Genomic DNA, 16,483 nt, shown 5'->3' with positions numbered 1-16,483 from the left:
GAGCTCGTCGGAAGAGCAATCGGGCATCTTGTGGGCGTCACGAATTGCGTGTACTTGCTCCATCGAGTATTGAATCAAGTGGAACTTTGGGGATAATATAATTTTTGATCGATTTTAATTATTGGTGTATAAATGAGAGCACCCGAACACTTTTACAATGCCAAGACTATTACACATCTGGAGGTGTGGATATTGAAACACCTAAACTTCTAGATACATAGATTAGTTAGGCCTGGGTTAGATCAGTGTCAGCCATTTTGTCAGCGGCCGACCGGTATGTGGGATCGTTCTGTGCACGTGTTTAAAATGTCACAATAAAACGTCACTTCGTCTACTGCATAAAATTTCTCCGTGCAACTTTACCGTCGACGTTGCACACATTTCACCCGGCGTGGTCGCCTTTAAATTTCTGCGGCGCGCGATAACATCGGCAGTCAACGATGTACCATTGAAAAAAACGCTGTGATTCCTTCCCCATTACCCGGCAAAACTGACACGTTTCAAAATAACGCGAGACAAAGGCACACCTGCGCCCGGTTGCGCAACGCTCGCGCTGGAAATTTATATCGAATAAGTGAAACGCGCGGCGATTCTATTTCTGGTGGCGGAGGGGCGGCAAGGGAAGCAGGGGGAGATTTTCGCGTCTCCGTGTATGAAAATTGTGACGTAAATTCGGTCGGAGTTAAGGTCATCAACGCGGGAGCGTGGGAGTACTTTCACCTCGGCGTAAACGTTATTACGGCCGAGGGAATAAAAAACACGAAACATAATACCGAAAGCGCAGGCCTCCGCCGAACCGACCATTAAAATTCCAAACGTTGACAAATTATCTCGTGCGGCCGGTGCCCGCGGACCGCGAACGATACACCTTACGTTGCAGCTGCATTAATCACAATTATCCAATTTATTCTTCCGTCGTTTCTCGACCCCATTACGCGAGAGTATAGACACGCCGGTTTCCTTGTAAGGGATGATCCTCCCAATCTCCTTCGGGCACTGAGCATTATGCTTGCAATTTATTAAATTCGAACGGACCGGGAATAGCGATTGTCAGAACATGGTCATCGAGACTCCGCCAAATAGGTTGCAACACGCATACAGATCATACTGGAACCGGAGTAAATATGTTATTTGTCTCACAGGAATTGGTTACACGCCGTGTCAGATGGTTACTGATATTTCTACCTTCTGGCTCTCGCATTAGGCACAAGAAAGTTAGACTGATGTCTACGGTTTAAGACACTGTTAAATTCATCGAGTACACTACTATTGCGAAACGAGATGATGGCAGACTACCTGCAAACTGAACGATGCAAGGGACAAAGGGAATCGTTTGAGCGATCCACGTAATCCCCTCTACTTCTTAGGTTCTTGTACCGAGCCAGAACCTAAACAGTGGAAGGGATTACGTACCAACACTCTCAATAGTAGTGTATCCAATGAATCTAACATTGTCTTCGATCAAAATTATCATCAAATCGATTTTTATAGCGAAAGACATTACGGTTGACACTTTTCGATCGAACGAGTTAGGAATATAGCTGACGCTGTTTGAGCAAACGCGTGTAAACACGATGTTACTAGCAGAGAAAATCGAGTTTGTAGTCAAGAGACGTCCATGAGTCACGGTTGCGCGGCGCAGAATTAAATATGCAATCGTTCTCGAAACCAAGGAATGCAATGAAACGCGTAAACGCTCGTATGCATCGCGGGATTCGTGTACGTAGTATGTACGATGCAATTTCCATGAGACCCACTCGGCGCACGGACAGAATGCGAAATGAACAGCGACGCGCGTTGCGCCCGACGTGTTAAATGAGAATCATTAGGACGATTTAAGTGGTTTTCTAATTGCCGCCATTACTTTGCGTCATTAATTCACTTCGACGACTGCGAAACGCTTATGAACAATTTGCCGCGGCGACTGTTAACAGTAAATTGAATTACCTCGTTGCTATCGTGAACCGTCATCGTAACGAATTACTAAATAAATTGTACGGATCCAACGTATCTTTGCAGCTACTTTATCCAATCGCGAGTCTATCAGTCTTCGGTGCCTCCATTAACGCAGTGATCAATTACTCAATTTTACACCTATACTCCTTCATTCTTACCTCCCAGAAGCCCTAAACGATATTTCTGTGCTCCTCGTAGACACGCATCCTTGGGTCTCTGCATCTCCATATTCTGATATTTTTCTACCCTTGAACGATTACGCTTCTATAGTCTTCAACCTATCCCAATATCTTTGCATCGTTTTTACACCCCCAAAGAAAGGATGCCTCGACTTACCCCGCACCCACGCAGGATAATTCGAAACGTACCGCGTTGGTAAAAGATGGCCGTTAATCGTTCCCATTGTTTCTACCCTAACTTCAACAAGGATCCTCGTACGGAATCGTCACTGTTATTATCGAGGCTATCACGGCCCGTCATAAATCTCCCGGGTTACGGCCGTGCATTTCAAAAGTGGCTCCCTTCCGAGATTCTTCGCGAAGCCGCCGGCTAACGCGAGGGACACAGAGAAGCCGCGTGCTGAGTCACGCACACGTGCAGAATCGTCGGTTGTTGTTGTGAGCCCGAGAAGGAGAGCGGTCTCGCCATATGCGGCAAGGACGCCCGATGACGGTGGTGTATTGGGCCTCGTAACGGGCCTTTACACGTGTATTTACCTGTGCTTAGAGCCTGAAATATTGGGTAGAAGTATCGCGTTAAAGCTCCAAAGTAGCGGCGAGGTTAACGTATACCGGGTACCTGGCGCGAATCGAGCGTCACTCGTAAAGGTTATGTCGTTTCTCGCGTCGAAGAAGCAATAAGCTCGGGGCGAGTTACGACCCGCGAAAGGAAAGGAAACGAGAGGAGCTCGTCGATAAAAATTAAGTTAAGGAGTCTCGATTGTCTCTGTATAAGAATTTAGTGCCCGTGGTCCTCCGACGGCGTACGTGGGTGGCGTTTTCCAAGGATCTCTCACGAGGAAGGGGTACCGAACACGTCCTATTTTTGTTAAAGCTTTTTATTGTTTTTTTTTTATGCATGTTTTTCTTTCAATTTACAACTCGTAGATAAAATGATAACATAACATACTCAACGTTGCATATAATAATCATAATAATCAATTATCATCATTTCCCTGACAATAATGATAATAATAATAATCGTCGCAATAATAATTATTGTGGTAATAATAATTATAATAATAATAATAATAGCAATTGTTGCAATAATAATATTAATATTGGTAATCACCGGTATTATTATTCGTCGTTGGCGGTGACACTGCACCAGCTTGGGGTTACGAAGCTTAGGCTTTTATAAACGACTCTCAGAACGTGAAATCTACGAGCAATTTTTATTTGTGCCTCCCGGTATGTTGCTGTGGCCCGTTCATGTATTTTCTCTTTATTAATTATCATTTTTACAATGGAATGTTCGAACGCTCCTTCACGGAAGAGAACACGCGCTTTGTCGAATAATATCTTTAGAAAATTCGCAGAAACCTTTGGACGAGTGAAACGGCGCTTTTCCGTCGGTTTTTATTTTGATTTAGTTTATTTATACATCTTTCCGTGCGTTTCTACAACACAAGCTCAAGTAAGAATTTTTATTAAGTACGCGACGGCAGACAGTTCAACGGGAACTTACAGATTAAATTAACATAAGTCATGAAGAAAATAATCGCGACAACATGAAATATATTACACATATATTAAATGAACGATACTATAATTAATAAACAAACAAAGAAAATAATCCGGTTATATTTTATAATATTATAGGGTTAATCTACATTAAAAAAGGAGAAGAAAGTGTTACCATACGTGGAATATGCTTTCTTTTCCCAGTTATAACGAGTTCAAGTTCCCGTAACTTTTTCTTCTCGTTTTATACCATAGATTCACCCACCCCTCAAAGTATCGATTTGTAGGTCAACATTTTTTTTACGTTTTTCATTGAAATTCTATCGCGAATCGTTCGTTTATCTTCGATATAAGAACGTAAACAATTCTACTTGATTGCCAAAGTATCGCTATAGGGTGGAACGTTAAAAAAAGAAATCCGCGCTTCGATCGAACACTATAAACGCCACAGCACCATCCGCGAAGACCACCTAACACGCCTCGCTAGAAAATAATCTCGTCCCCGTGTCTCGCGCACGTTTCGCGTCTACAATATCTACTCGAACTTCTCGTCAACAAAATAAACTCTCGTCTCTGCTGCTTCCCTGCCGGAAGTGTGCCTCTTAATTTGTAATCTGCAGGGGGAAACGGGTTCCGGCGGCGTTGGGAGAGTGGGGGGGCATGATCCAGAATTTCCGAGGAAAGCAAAAGCTCCATGAAACTTTAGGGCTGGATTTAGGCCAAAGGGGCGCGATTCTCTACCGAGTAAGTTATAAAAAATACTTGTTCGACACTTTGAGCTTGTTCACGCGAGCCTGCCAAGTTTCATTAGCTCTCCCCCTCGAAAAGATTCTGGACCTCGGTAGCCAAGAACTGGTTTGAACAGTTCATTCGAATTCGCAACGTTTTGTGGTCGATATTTTGCGAAACTGACCACCCAGAAATACTACGTTCGAAAATGATTAATGAACGTCATTCTATCAGTCGGAACCAGGTCGATTTATTATCTGATTTGTTTACTATCCGATGAGCATGATCGTTTGTTGGAGCGAAGTGACGGTAACTAAATCTCAATATCCAAACAGTCAACAAATTGAGTTTTTATTGTAGAATACGAAATTCTAATTCGAAAAAATAATTTTCCTCCGTCATCGTCGACCCATCGGATTTCTAGTCATAATTTTTCGTGGTCCTAAATACTAGCAGAAATTTAGTAAAAAATCGACGTTCGTGAACGCCCCGCCCCGAAACGTCAGTTTCCCAGCCAAGACACTTGATACAAAATGGCGCTACGCTCGCGTTTGGTATAAAAAACAGTGAAACATTGGAATGGCATTTTGTTCGACGACACGTCTCACTATCTACATAATGCAGTCTGTTTTTTTATTTGGGGGGGGGGGGGGGTAATTTGATTTCCTCTCGAGAGATTCGATTCGACCTCTCCTGCAGTCTCTCCTCGTCTCGACATCCTGAAAAGGAACCTGTGATCCTCCGACATCCTCTCTTTCTCTTTCTCTTTCTACTCACTCTCGAGCGAACTCGCAACGCGTAAATAAATCGTCTTCAATAAATACAACCGATAGACTATATAAATAAATAATTTGCCGTGATCGAACGCACGAAACGTAGAAATTCGCGGACCGCGGTTACTAAGCTAAAGAAATCACGGACTCGCGATACCATATTTCGCCATGCTGCCATTTCGACGCCTCGAGACGTTATCGTGATCGATCCCGATTTTTGCTCACTGTTTAAAACGTTCAGTGACAGATTATTGGAACGAAAAAGTGTATAAAAAACTATTCAGTCAGTGTCAAATTCATAAAACGACGACCCAGTTCTTCGTCGAATAAAAATTGTTTCAAATTTTGGTCATACCGGTTAAATTATTTTTTAATTTCTGAATTATCGAAATGCATTCAACTAATTTTTGAACGGATAATTTACCATGAAAAAACGCCCGAAAGGAAGGCAGGATTATCGATCACGCGGAACGCCGCGCCGGGGCGAAAAAAATCGCAGGCACGAGAGATCGAGTATCGCGTGTCCACGTTGCAAGGTGTAATCTCTCGTCTCGGATCAATCGACGAGCTGTCAGCCGGGGTGCAATTAACTGACTGGAAGCAAATCGATTGGGAAGCCATTAACGCAAGACCAGCACCGGCTAATTGCCCCGCTTGAATTCCGTGTTAACCAATTGAAATCGCGTCCCCGTCGTCGACGAGACGAGTCCCTTTACGTGCCTCGTCTTTCTCTTCCATCCGTCACGTTTTTCTGCCACCTCGTAATCCAGTTTTGCATCACGAAACGTCATCTCGTTCCAAGCACCATATCTCCGAGCACCACCCCGATACACGTGACTCCTACGAGCCCGCTAACTGATCGACCCCGTACCGTTAAGGCCCGTTAAGTTTTCCTCTAATCGGACGCCTTCGATCTGCGATGACACAGAAGGCAGAAGCGACATGCAGAATGCCTAACCGTTTATCGATCACGTTTATGCCGCGCTGTATCGACTGCCTACGCGACGGCTGCCGATCTACGTCGCGTTTAATTGCTTTGTTAGCCTCGAATCGTTTCTTTGTTCGTGAAATCGTAGCTTCTTCCCGCCTGCGGCGTGAGGTGTGAGGTGCTAGTACGTGTACATCGATAGTTGGACGAATTGAAACAGCACGGGAAACGGAGCGTTTAAAATCTCGTGGGAGGAAAGGAGAGTCTAGGTCATACAAATAATATTAATGTTTGGAAAGCTAGAGAAGCTAGGAGGACCCAAGTAAGTTAGGATGTGGAACGTTGGGGGGATTGCTAGGCCTTTAATTCGCAATCGTTAGACCGATATAGTTAAAGACACCATGGAATTAGGTGCACAGGAGGACATGGTGATTTTGGGACACTAGGGGATTGAAGAACTTGGGATTCTAAGCATCTAAAGAGCATCTTTACGAAAGCATTCGAGTTGGCGAGACTCGGCTTGCACACCTCAGGCCTGACCAGTTTATTTTCTGTCATCGTTGCCTGTTCCGCGTCATCGCAGCCGCCGCGGACCACCCTGTGTCCCGGATTCTTGGGAACCGAAGGCGCCACGACAAGGGGAACGATCATCACTCGCGAAGCATCGTCCGCGTTAACACCTTCAGTCCGGCGCGCGAAAGATACCTGTCCGATCGAGAGCCTCGATGACCTCGAAGGCACCGGGGGGCCTTCATCGAGACGTACCCGCCCTCTTCCTCGGGACCACTGGCTTTCCTCACACGCTGTCGGATGCGACGGACATAGGCCTTTTGTAGACGGGCGCTGGTATCCTCGAGAAACCTCCTCTCTCCGAGGCTGGCTTAGGATCCTTCCTAGGACTGGCCGCCATCTGATTGTCTTGAGGCAGCGCCACGGTTCCGTTACCGTCGATCCACGCCCTGGTAAACTCCAAATTGGCAACGTCCCCAGCACCGTGGGCCTGGTAGTCCCTCAGCAGATCCTGGAGCTTCTGGACCACTTCGCGGTCGTCCTGCAGATGGCCCACCTTCTGCAGGATCTGCTCGAGGAGAGGATTGGCCACCTTCGTCGGGGAAGACTGAAGGGACCCCGTGGTGGACGGTTTGATCCTTCTGCCGTTCCTGTCGTACTGGACGCCATTGGTGCTCTGCCGTGGTAAGCTCTGTCTGGCAGGACTCTTTCTCGAGAAGCTCTGTGTCGTGGCGCACGTCGCCGATCCTTGGGGGTTCAGGAAGGTGTCCGACTGAATGCTCGGCCTCTGTCTGGCCTGTCTTCCGTTCCACGTGTTGCTACCGCTGACTGGCGATTGGCAAGACTTGGGCACAGCCGACGCTTTGCTCAGGCTGCCCGTTGGCGGTGGTTTCCGAAGACTGTTCCTGATCGTCCCGCGTTTCAAGGGACTTCCTTCGGGACTCGAGTTGCTCTCCCTGGGTGTTCTGCTACCCGACGAGGCTCTGGACACGTTGCTGTTCTCGCGGACGATGGAACCTGCGCGAGGAGTGCGGTCGCCCGACGAGGACGCCACGCTCCTCGATGGCGAGGCTCGCAAGGGACTCGCTGGACCTATCCGCGTCTTCCTAAGACCCGTCTCGATGCTCTCCGTCTCTACGCAGGACCTCTCTTCTTGCTCAGGCTTCGGGGGTTGCTCTGAAACAGGAAAACGAACATGGACGTTCTTAGGTGGTCGAGGGACACGACACTAAACTGACACAACTGACGGAGCTGACAGAAACAAGCCGATAGACGTTAGAAAAAGTCTGTGCTAGACTCACTACTCCTTCCCAAGTAATTTCGTTATTCCAGACACGATATCCCATATATAGGCCAATTTGATTGAAATCGGGGTAGGTAGCTACTTTTGTTTCGAACTCAGACTAGTAAAAATCGCTCTGTGTCAGTCAGTTGATATTTATCGCGTGACCCCGGTTGCCTAAGAATAATTTGCATAATTTCTACAACATAATGTCACTCGAATTTCAACTGGAAGTATTACATCGAATTCTTTCTCCCGTTTATTCGAGTTGAATTTAGGATTCAAAGATCACCGAAGGCCGAATCGATCCTCCGAAGTAGTCTCCCGTTTTAGCAGGCTGCGTGGGCAAGGTGAAGAAACGGAACGAGCCGAGATAATCGGCCCTGGCTTTTTATTGCGCTTTCGATACACGGAATGACGCACCTGCGACATTTCGCGAGCGTCAATGTTAATTGACTCCGTCCGACGGTCCTCGATTAACTTCGAGTACGATGTCCGTCCAGTCATTTATATCTCGCGTCCTACATACAGGGTGTCGAGAAAAGGGTTCCGAACTATTACTCAATAAATCGAAAATTAAGAAAGTTAGCTGTGTATCGTGCAAAAAAAGATTTGCTTCGGTGGAATTTCAAGGTGGGTCTTACTTCCAATCTGGGACCCCTATTTTTATAAAAACGAGTAGCTATTTCCACCTAAAATTACTCTGTCTTTATAGATAATAGATCTATCGCAGTTCGTACCCCCTCTCTTGTTTATTCACTTTTTATTTGAATACTTTGAATCGTTGAATCTTGTTAGTAGGGATAATCGTAGGTCAGATTATAAATATGACGAGACGCGCAGAGATCGAAGCTATGTCAGTAGACGATTACATTGTGATTTCATTGGGCATAAAAAGTTATTGGCAGAGTTCGGCCAATTAGAAGGAATAAATGCATTTTAAATTGCAAGAACCAGTTCAGCGAAATCGCGCGGCGCATCTTAATGCTCCACAGAGTCTGGTGCGTGCTGCCAAAACCGATTGTTACGAACACCGTCGCGTACTCGATCCACGAAAACTCGTTCAAACCGATATATAAACATTTCCTGCATATGGAAAGTTTCCAACAAACTTTTCATTCATGGTCGATAGAACGATCATAATTGAAAGAGTATACATAACGAAATTGTAATCAGCCAAAAATAACAGTTGTCGTGAAAACTTGTATGGAAAAAGTCATTAACAGAAAGTTGTTTATTACTTATGTTCAGAATAATGATCGTAAGGTTAGTAGTAGTGTCCTTGATTAAACTAAAGTATAGCAAAGTGTATTGAATGAGTTTTGAAACGGTTCGTGAATCGTGCTAACAGATCGAGATTGTGCAAACGTAGTTGGAACAACTTCATACCGATTATTCAAAAATGTCTGGGTAAAAGTTGAATAACAACTCGAGCGCAACGTTAGCAATTTATCATCTCAAAGGAAGATATTGTGGAACGGCAGATAAGTGTGTTTATAGTTCGCGTGGAGTCATTGGAAACTGGTAAGTCAAGTGTTTCAAGTATCCATAAATGTGTTTTCAAAACAAGTGTGCAATTACTCTTCTGTTTGGGTCTGTGTTTCCAGGTACTGTTATACGAGACTTACCAAACTTTCAGGATTCAAAAGCTCAAGATCAATTGCACTCACGAAGTTTTCAAGACCATCACAATATTTGTAATCACTTAAACCACTCAAGACTTCAAGAATGAAACGCCTCTCAAGACTTCATCGTCAGTTTCCAATCCACTAAAAGAATTCAAACTTTCGTCTAGGCGACTTTCTCGAAAAATTCACAAGACGGAGACACGGACAATCGTCGGTACAGTCAGCGCGACGAACCACGCTACCAAACGAAAACGAAACTGATCCAAACGTGTCCATCGAAGAAGTTTGAGCAACGACAGCCTAATCAAACACGCGTATCATCGCGAAGATTTGCCTGACCTCGGTGTCGTCGATGTAACCTGGCTTTCCACGGGCCAGTTACCCAACGTTTTGGACCACCCTGTAGCTCATTAATATTCAAAGTACACGAACACACGTTACGGACGCGCGTATACGCTCGCCTGACATTTAGCCAGCTCGGACGGATTATACGGGCAAGGGATCTCTCTGTTGAGGAGCGTGGGCGATCTCCAACAACAACCTGTCCTCGGAACAATCGCCAGCGGTCGATTCTCGATAACGCTTACACACTTGCATCGAACATACGCGCGACTATGGTCGGTGCTCCGAGTGCTTGACTTGCTCGACGCACTTGACGCGTGGCGATCTTTGACGCCAGAACAGACAGTTCCAGTGAACCTTGTTCCGCTCTTTATACGCTTTCCAGGCGTTGCTTTATGAAAATAATCCTTTTCAAAACGAAGAAACCTATTTCTGAATTCTGATCTTTCGTTGTGATCGATGCTGTCCAAGTTTTTGGGGGATTATTTAACCCAAAGTTCTAGATCAAGTCTAAGCCCTAAGATTATGCACGTCGAGTCAGTAATGGGTCCTGTCTGAATTAGTGTTTTTTTATGATGTTATGGATTACTCCTGTACCTCGCGTAATCCCTAATTTTGGTTTTTTCCTATACCCAAGATCTGGATCTGTGATGGTTACTAGCAATAGTTTCATGATAGGTCGTCTACATTGCTTGAAAAGGTCGAACGATTATCAGCCTCCAATACGACAAAACCGTAAACTAAAAATAAACCCACGGAGTGCATTACACTTGAAATGAAACTTTAAATAGACCGCGGGGGATTCCACGCGCCGTTAAGTACAAAAGAGTTGAAAGGCTGGTACAGTATCGCGTCGATCCATCGAGTTAAGACGCGAATTAAATCCCCGTTGTCAGCTCTGACAATTCGAGATAGACAGGTGAAGATAAATACTCGCCCCGAGGTATCAAGATCCGAATTTTTCGATCTTCGTTTCTATTCTCGTACAATTTTCTCGGTTGTTTTTTCGATCTCGAGAAAACGAAAACGACGACGCCAACGCGACTATACGGACGCGAGTCCTCGGCGTCTCTGTCCTCGACGAAAAATTTAACTTCGCTCGTTAAAACGTTTCAACGACGCATCACCCACGAGAGGTGCTTCACGAAGTGGGCCGCTCTCCGATCGGACTGGAAAACGAGTAAGAAAAAACGTTGGGGCGACAGAGGGAGAGAGAAGGACGGAGACCCATCGATCCCGAGAGAGTTAAAACAGAAGAGGAACTACACAATACTGGCGTTTGTTCGGTCGTGCCACCCCCTCCGCTGAGCTCGTATTAAAATCAATGACTGGCTTTGATCGGAAAGCCGCGCGTACACGCATGCGATTGCGTTTTCTCCGCAGCGGGACGCGATTATCGCGATCTCGGGACGATTTCACTCGTGTCCGGATTAATATGCGTCTTTCGCTTGTTGCGAAACAACGCGTCGCAGTTCGGTTTCGTCGCACCGCGACTGGAAAGTTGTCGTCCAAGTACCAAATTATCATTTTTTCGCGACTCTAGTCTAATCATGGGACTCGGCTTTACAATTTTGTTCTATCTTTAATAAGAACTAAGCTAGAGAGGAATCCAAAAATTTGTGTGGTCTTTAATGGAACACGTTCGGCATAAATGTTAGTACAGAAAATTTCATGGGTTTTACAAGATCGCTGGAATGTTACATCACCGAATACAAATAAAAAAAAAAGTGAAATTCGGGATCGTGGCATTGAAAGAATTCCTGTTGCGTGAAGCTACGTAAGCGAGAGCGTGACCAAGGTTCATAAACAGCGCGTGGGTGTCTCGAAATTAAAGAAGCAACTAGATTTTCGGAGACACTCAGCTATTCGATCGAATATCCACGCAAGACTCGGAATAATTTTGTACATCCGCCTACGCTCATCAGCAGGTATAGGATTTACTTCCTAAATAAGTGATCGACAATTGTCCGTATCGCATCAGCAAAGCCGCAGTGATTCATGCTATTACGAAATAAACAGTAAAAAGAAGTAATAACTGAAATATAAGAGAGGACTTGAAAAACACCCTGTACCCGAGGCACGCAGTGGCCAGCATCAATGGAAAAGAATTACACCGCGTTAGCCAATATTACATTCACGTTACAACAGCTGTGCCCACGCTGCGTCGATAATCCATAAATCACGAAGCCGAGAAGGCCCGAAGAAACGAACGAGATCGGGCCAGGAATGGTACACCCGGGCGAGACGGCAGAAGAAAAAGGGACTCACTTTGACAATCGGCAACCGTGGGCGATCCTTGCGTGCACGTCCCGGGATTCCCGTTGCTGGTGGGTGGCTGAACGGCGCCCAAACTTCGATAGCCCTCGTCGGAGACCTCGCTGCAGTTGTCCGAGTGCTCGCCGTCGCCGTGGGGAGACTTCGTGTAGTGCACGGCACCCGTCACGACGTCCTTGCCGAAGTTCTCCAGCACCGGTTCCTCCTTGATCGCCGGAGGACTGGGCGTGGGACTGCGGCTGCTGGAGTCCTCGCGACACTTGTAATTGTAGATCGTCGGCTCGTACTTCGGGGTGTCCTCTTTCTCCACCGCCCTCCGGGCCACACCACCCTCCACCACGTAACGTTTCGTGAACTCCTCCGACAGGGGCACCTTCGCGCGGATCTCCTGGTGTAGATCCTTCTTGGTGTCCTGCAAGAACAATCGGTAATCCTTATTAAAAATACGCGTTATTTGCATTTTGACCGACTATAGACGGCTCTGATATCCATATCTCGTACCGTGAACACCATCTGTAGACGGCGCTGGTATCGATAGAACTAAGAACAGACTCCCGTTTGAATGATTCTACTAATAAGATGCGATCTCCGATAAAGAGTATCCGAGCGAGTGCAACTCACCTTAGCGTCCAGATGCTTGGCGTGATGCGTCGGCGAGCGGGCATCCTCGTTGAAGACGCTCCTCTTGGGCGAGTCGAGGGCGCATCCGGTCTTGGCGTGTTCCGGTTTGGTCGTCGGGCTGCACGATCTCAGCTGCGCCTTCGGGGTCGGCGATCTGGATCGCTGTTTCCCGAAATCGTTCGGCTGATGGTTCGGGCTCCCAAGGAATTTCCTCTGCGGCGTGGGACTCCTCGAGCGATTGATCTTCCTCTGCTCGTCGCTTGGCTGCTGTTGCTGCTGCTTTCCGGCCGGCCGGTGAGGCGTGGGCGATCGCGACCGATTGCTGGAGATGCTCCTAGCCGCGTGCAGCTGCGGCGACTGCTGATTCTGCATCGTTCCGGCGCACGAACCGACGCTCGACGCCGAACTCCTTCGAGTTCTAGGAGGTGATCTGTGAATGAGCGTTTCACGTTTCGAGTTCAGGGCGGGCAACCATGCTGACCAGAGGCCGCGCGACTCTTTCCGTCGTTGCTATCGATCTAATTCTCGTTTGGTAGAATCATTCAACCACGATTCAACGGAATAGTACCGTTTAACTTGTTTCGGAAACTCAGGAGATACCGACAAAGAACAATTTTTGGGCAGTTTGGCCCCTCCGCGCATATTTTGCCAGCCCTTTGGTAACAGTAGATTCTACGTTAGTAATGTTGGCGAGTGTTTAATCGTTAATAATTGGGAGAAACAACATTAAAAGGACATGACAAATCTGAGAAATGAATTGTGACACGGAGTACGTAAATTCGAGAGAAAGTGGGTTAATGAATGTTACGTGGACTCCGGGCTACCGAAGAGTTCAGAACATACATAGGTCGTAATGTACCCGATGTATCGATGCCCCGAAACCTTAACAAGGTTCTTGAATTTCCTATCATCTTCAACCTTTACGAATCGTATTCTTTCACTTTCGTCGACGCGAAGTTCAACTCTGTTAAAGTTGATTTATGAATCGGCGTTAACTAAACATTTCTGACCCGCGTTGGTAAATGTCATACAAGTACTCGGATTCCTGGATCCCACGAATCAACACCCCGTATAATTTCCCGGAGCCCGGGTAGCATTTTATTTCAAGAAAATCGTAGAAAATCTAGCGAGAATGAATGATCGTGGACAGATAAATGACACCTTAGAAGCAGAAAATTACTCACCTTTCGTAATGCACCTGCGCGCTGCCAAGGTCGAAGGACCCTCCAGCCTTTTGAATCAGCTTCGCTGAGATCATCGAGCGATGTGCTGCAATAAAAAAAAAAAAAAAATAGAAAAATTAACAAATTATATGCGCGTGATTGCACAATCGATCTTGTCCGTTTTCCGTTATAGTGGAACACAATTTGTTCGATGGGAAGTCACCGATCGAGCGCTAATTGAAAGGTCGCTTTCGAGCGTCTATCAGACGCGTGGCTGGCAAAGAGGAAAACTAAACTATCCGTCGAGCAAATTGTTACGAGTGCGCGTTTCGTGAAAGTGCCATTTATGAAAGTCCAATTCGTGGAAGTACCGGTTATGGAAGTACCATTTTTAAAACTACTATTTAGAAAAATAGCGCTTCTAAAGGTATTATTTGTCGAGTACCATTCGTGACAGAATAGCTATTTCAGTGTTAGCCTTCGTTTCAAAATTAAATTCAAAGCTTCGCCTAGTTGCATAGATTTGACACCGACAAATGAGTTTCCTGACAATCTACGAACACCTCCATTTGCTTATAAAAAGGACTTTGTGACAAACGTATGCCTATTACGTAGCTCTACAATACACAATCGAAAGCCTCGAATCATCTTTATTTCCTCCGATGCTGAGATCATCCTTGTTTACATAGTCATCGAGCTGTGTCCGCGTCGCGACAGGCGTTATATAGCGTCGCCAAAAAAGTGTTAAACCTTGATCTCATTAGTCGAAGCCCTAGCCAAACGTCTTCTACGTCTACGAGATAGTCTACCATCGAATCGAAACGTTGAAAAATATTTTCACTTACAAGTTCTGCACCGACAGGGGTCGTGCTTGTCCAGATAATGGCTGAGGGTGTCCCAGCCACCTCCCACGCGAACCATCACGTGGCTTCGTAGAATCCTGACGAATATCAGCACCTTCGTGTCGCCGATTCTGTACTTGCCCTCGGACACGCGTATCATCGGGAATTGCGTCGGACACGTGCACCTTTCGACCAAGTCGCGAACCTGGAACAGTCGAAAGAAAACGGTACCCTTAATAAAAAATAAAAAAAAAGAGGAAAAGAATCCGTCCGGCTGTAATTCAAATCGCCTTCTCCGGGCAGCGCGAACCAATTTTTCTGTCGTGCCCACCGTACGCAACGGCTCGCCACGAGCGACAGAATTCAATCCGTTTCAGTCGTTAGGACGTATTGTGCTGTTAATTAAAGCGGCTGTCGACAAAACGACGCGTTCGAATGATACACGATTTTTCTTACCGCGTTGACAACACCGAGCCTGGCTGACCCGTATTTGTTGCACAGGATTTATGGTACTCGCAATGTGCAGCTGGTATTGATTAGAAAGGCTGTACCCAACGGCACGTATGCGCGCCGGTTTGTATGTTATTCCGTATGAAATGTCAAGGAAGCTATCAAACGTTTGCTTCCCGCGATGACAAACACGAGAAAACGACGGATTTGCATTAGGAAGACGATCCATCCTCGCGTACGATGTATTAATTCTTTGCCTCGCGATTCCTATCCGAGATCTTCAATCTTGGGACTGGGGTTTTCAGCTGGCAAGGAAAGTTCGTTCCTTTCAAAGAATTTCATTACTTTTTTTTTGAAGGGGTTACATTTATAAAATTTAATCTGGGATAATCGAATAAAAGGGGTGGTTTCTCTGTTAAAGTACAAAAGTTGCATCAACCAAATACCTTCATTCGTGAATCTGTTATAAAGCTGGAAGCATTACAAAGTTGCATGTTGTTCGGTATGAAATGGGGAGGAAACTATCGATCGTTTGCTTCCCACGGTGACAAACACAGTCATCGAGACGGAAGAGAGGTTTACATAAGAAGCAGAATCCTTCCTGGAATGTGCTGTTTTCTACGATCGCAAGTTTCGAACTTCCGGTTTCGCTAACGCGGTTCAAGTATTGACACGGTTGGAACAAGTTTGACCAAGTTGAAAAAGCTTTAGAGTTTGATGAGCTCAAAGTTCGAAGGACGAGCACAGTTCGTCGAAACTAGTTTAGTGCTACCACTGAATTTCAAATTCTCCCGCCTTAAATAGATAACCTAAGAATCCCTACGTCGTAATTATTAATACATCTACCAAGGACTCTTTTTATTGATTTTACTGCTCTCGACATACTTCATAGTACTGAAATAGACAATGAGTAAATAATTTCAATAAATCGAAACTGCTAATTCTGTAACAATACGCGTTCCTAAGGTCTGGTCGACGTGAAAGTAAAAGCACGATTTTGTGGGAAAATTTGTTTTTATGCGACAGAAGTCAGTTCCTATGGAATTTCCGCCGATCGTTGGCAAAGATCGCGAAATACTTGGCTAATTAGCCGCTAGACGTAATCGGACCGTCTGATATTTCACGTTTTCTTACAACACGTACTTCAATAAGGGACAGATTCAGATTCTAATCTGAGCGGCGATATTAAGAGATAGAAAAGGTTAAGAACTATCTTGATGAACGGTGCTCGACATCCACTTGCAACTCAACGTATCCAACTTATCAATTCTAACAATTTCGTGTAAACAGTTTAACTGATCAC

The 16,483-nt window shown here is 45.7% G+C and overlaps 1 protein-coding gene across 3 annotated transcripts in view; it reads right to left on the bottom strand.

The window, feature by feature from the left end:
* Positions 1 to 2,978: 2,978 nt before the first annotated feature.
* The window catches only part of LOC143343396 (GAS2-like protein pickled eggs), a 74,664-nt gene continuing 61,159 nt past the window's right edge, over positions 2,979 to 16,483 (bottom strand). For 2 of the 3 annotated variants that reach the window (XM_076768270.1, XM_076768272.1), the window contains 5 exons: positions 14,734 to 14,935; positions 13,910 to 13,994; positions 12,726 to 13,155; positions 12,099 to 12,516; positions 2,979 to 7,754 (listed from right to left, as the gene is read on the bottom strand). In XM_076768270.1, the coding sequence (XP_076624385.1) occupies positions 6,865 to 7,754; positions 12,099 to 12,516; positions 12,726 to 13,155; positions 13,910 to 13,994; positions 14,734 to 14,935 (2,025 nt within the window). In that variant the 3' untranslated portion in view covers positions 2,979 to 6,864. The remainder of the gene's footprint in view (positions 7,755 to 12,098; positions 12,517 to 12,725; positions 13,156 to 13,909; positions 13,995 to 14,733; positions 14,936 to 16,483) is intronic. The other variant, XM_076768271.1, reaches the window with a different exon arrangement.

This window comes from Colletes latitarsis, chromosome 7 (genome assembly GCF_051014445.1).
Source record: "Colletes latitarsis isolate SP2378_abdomen chromosome 7, iyColLati1, whole genome shotgun sequence".
NCBI lineage: Eukaryota > Metazoa > Arthropoda > Insecta > Hymenoptera > Colletidae > Colletes > Colletes latitarsis.
This window is presented reverse-complemented; position numbering and strand designations above follow the sequence as displayed.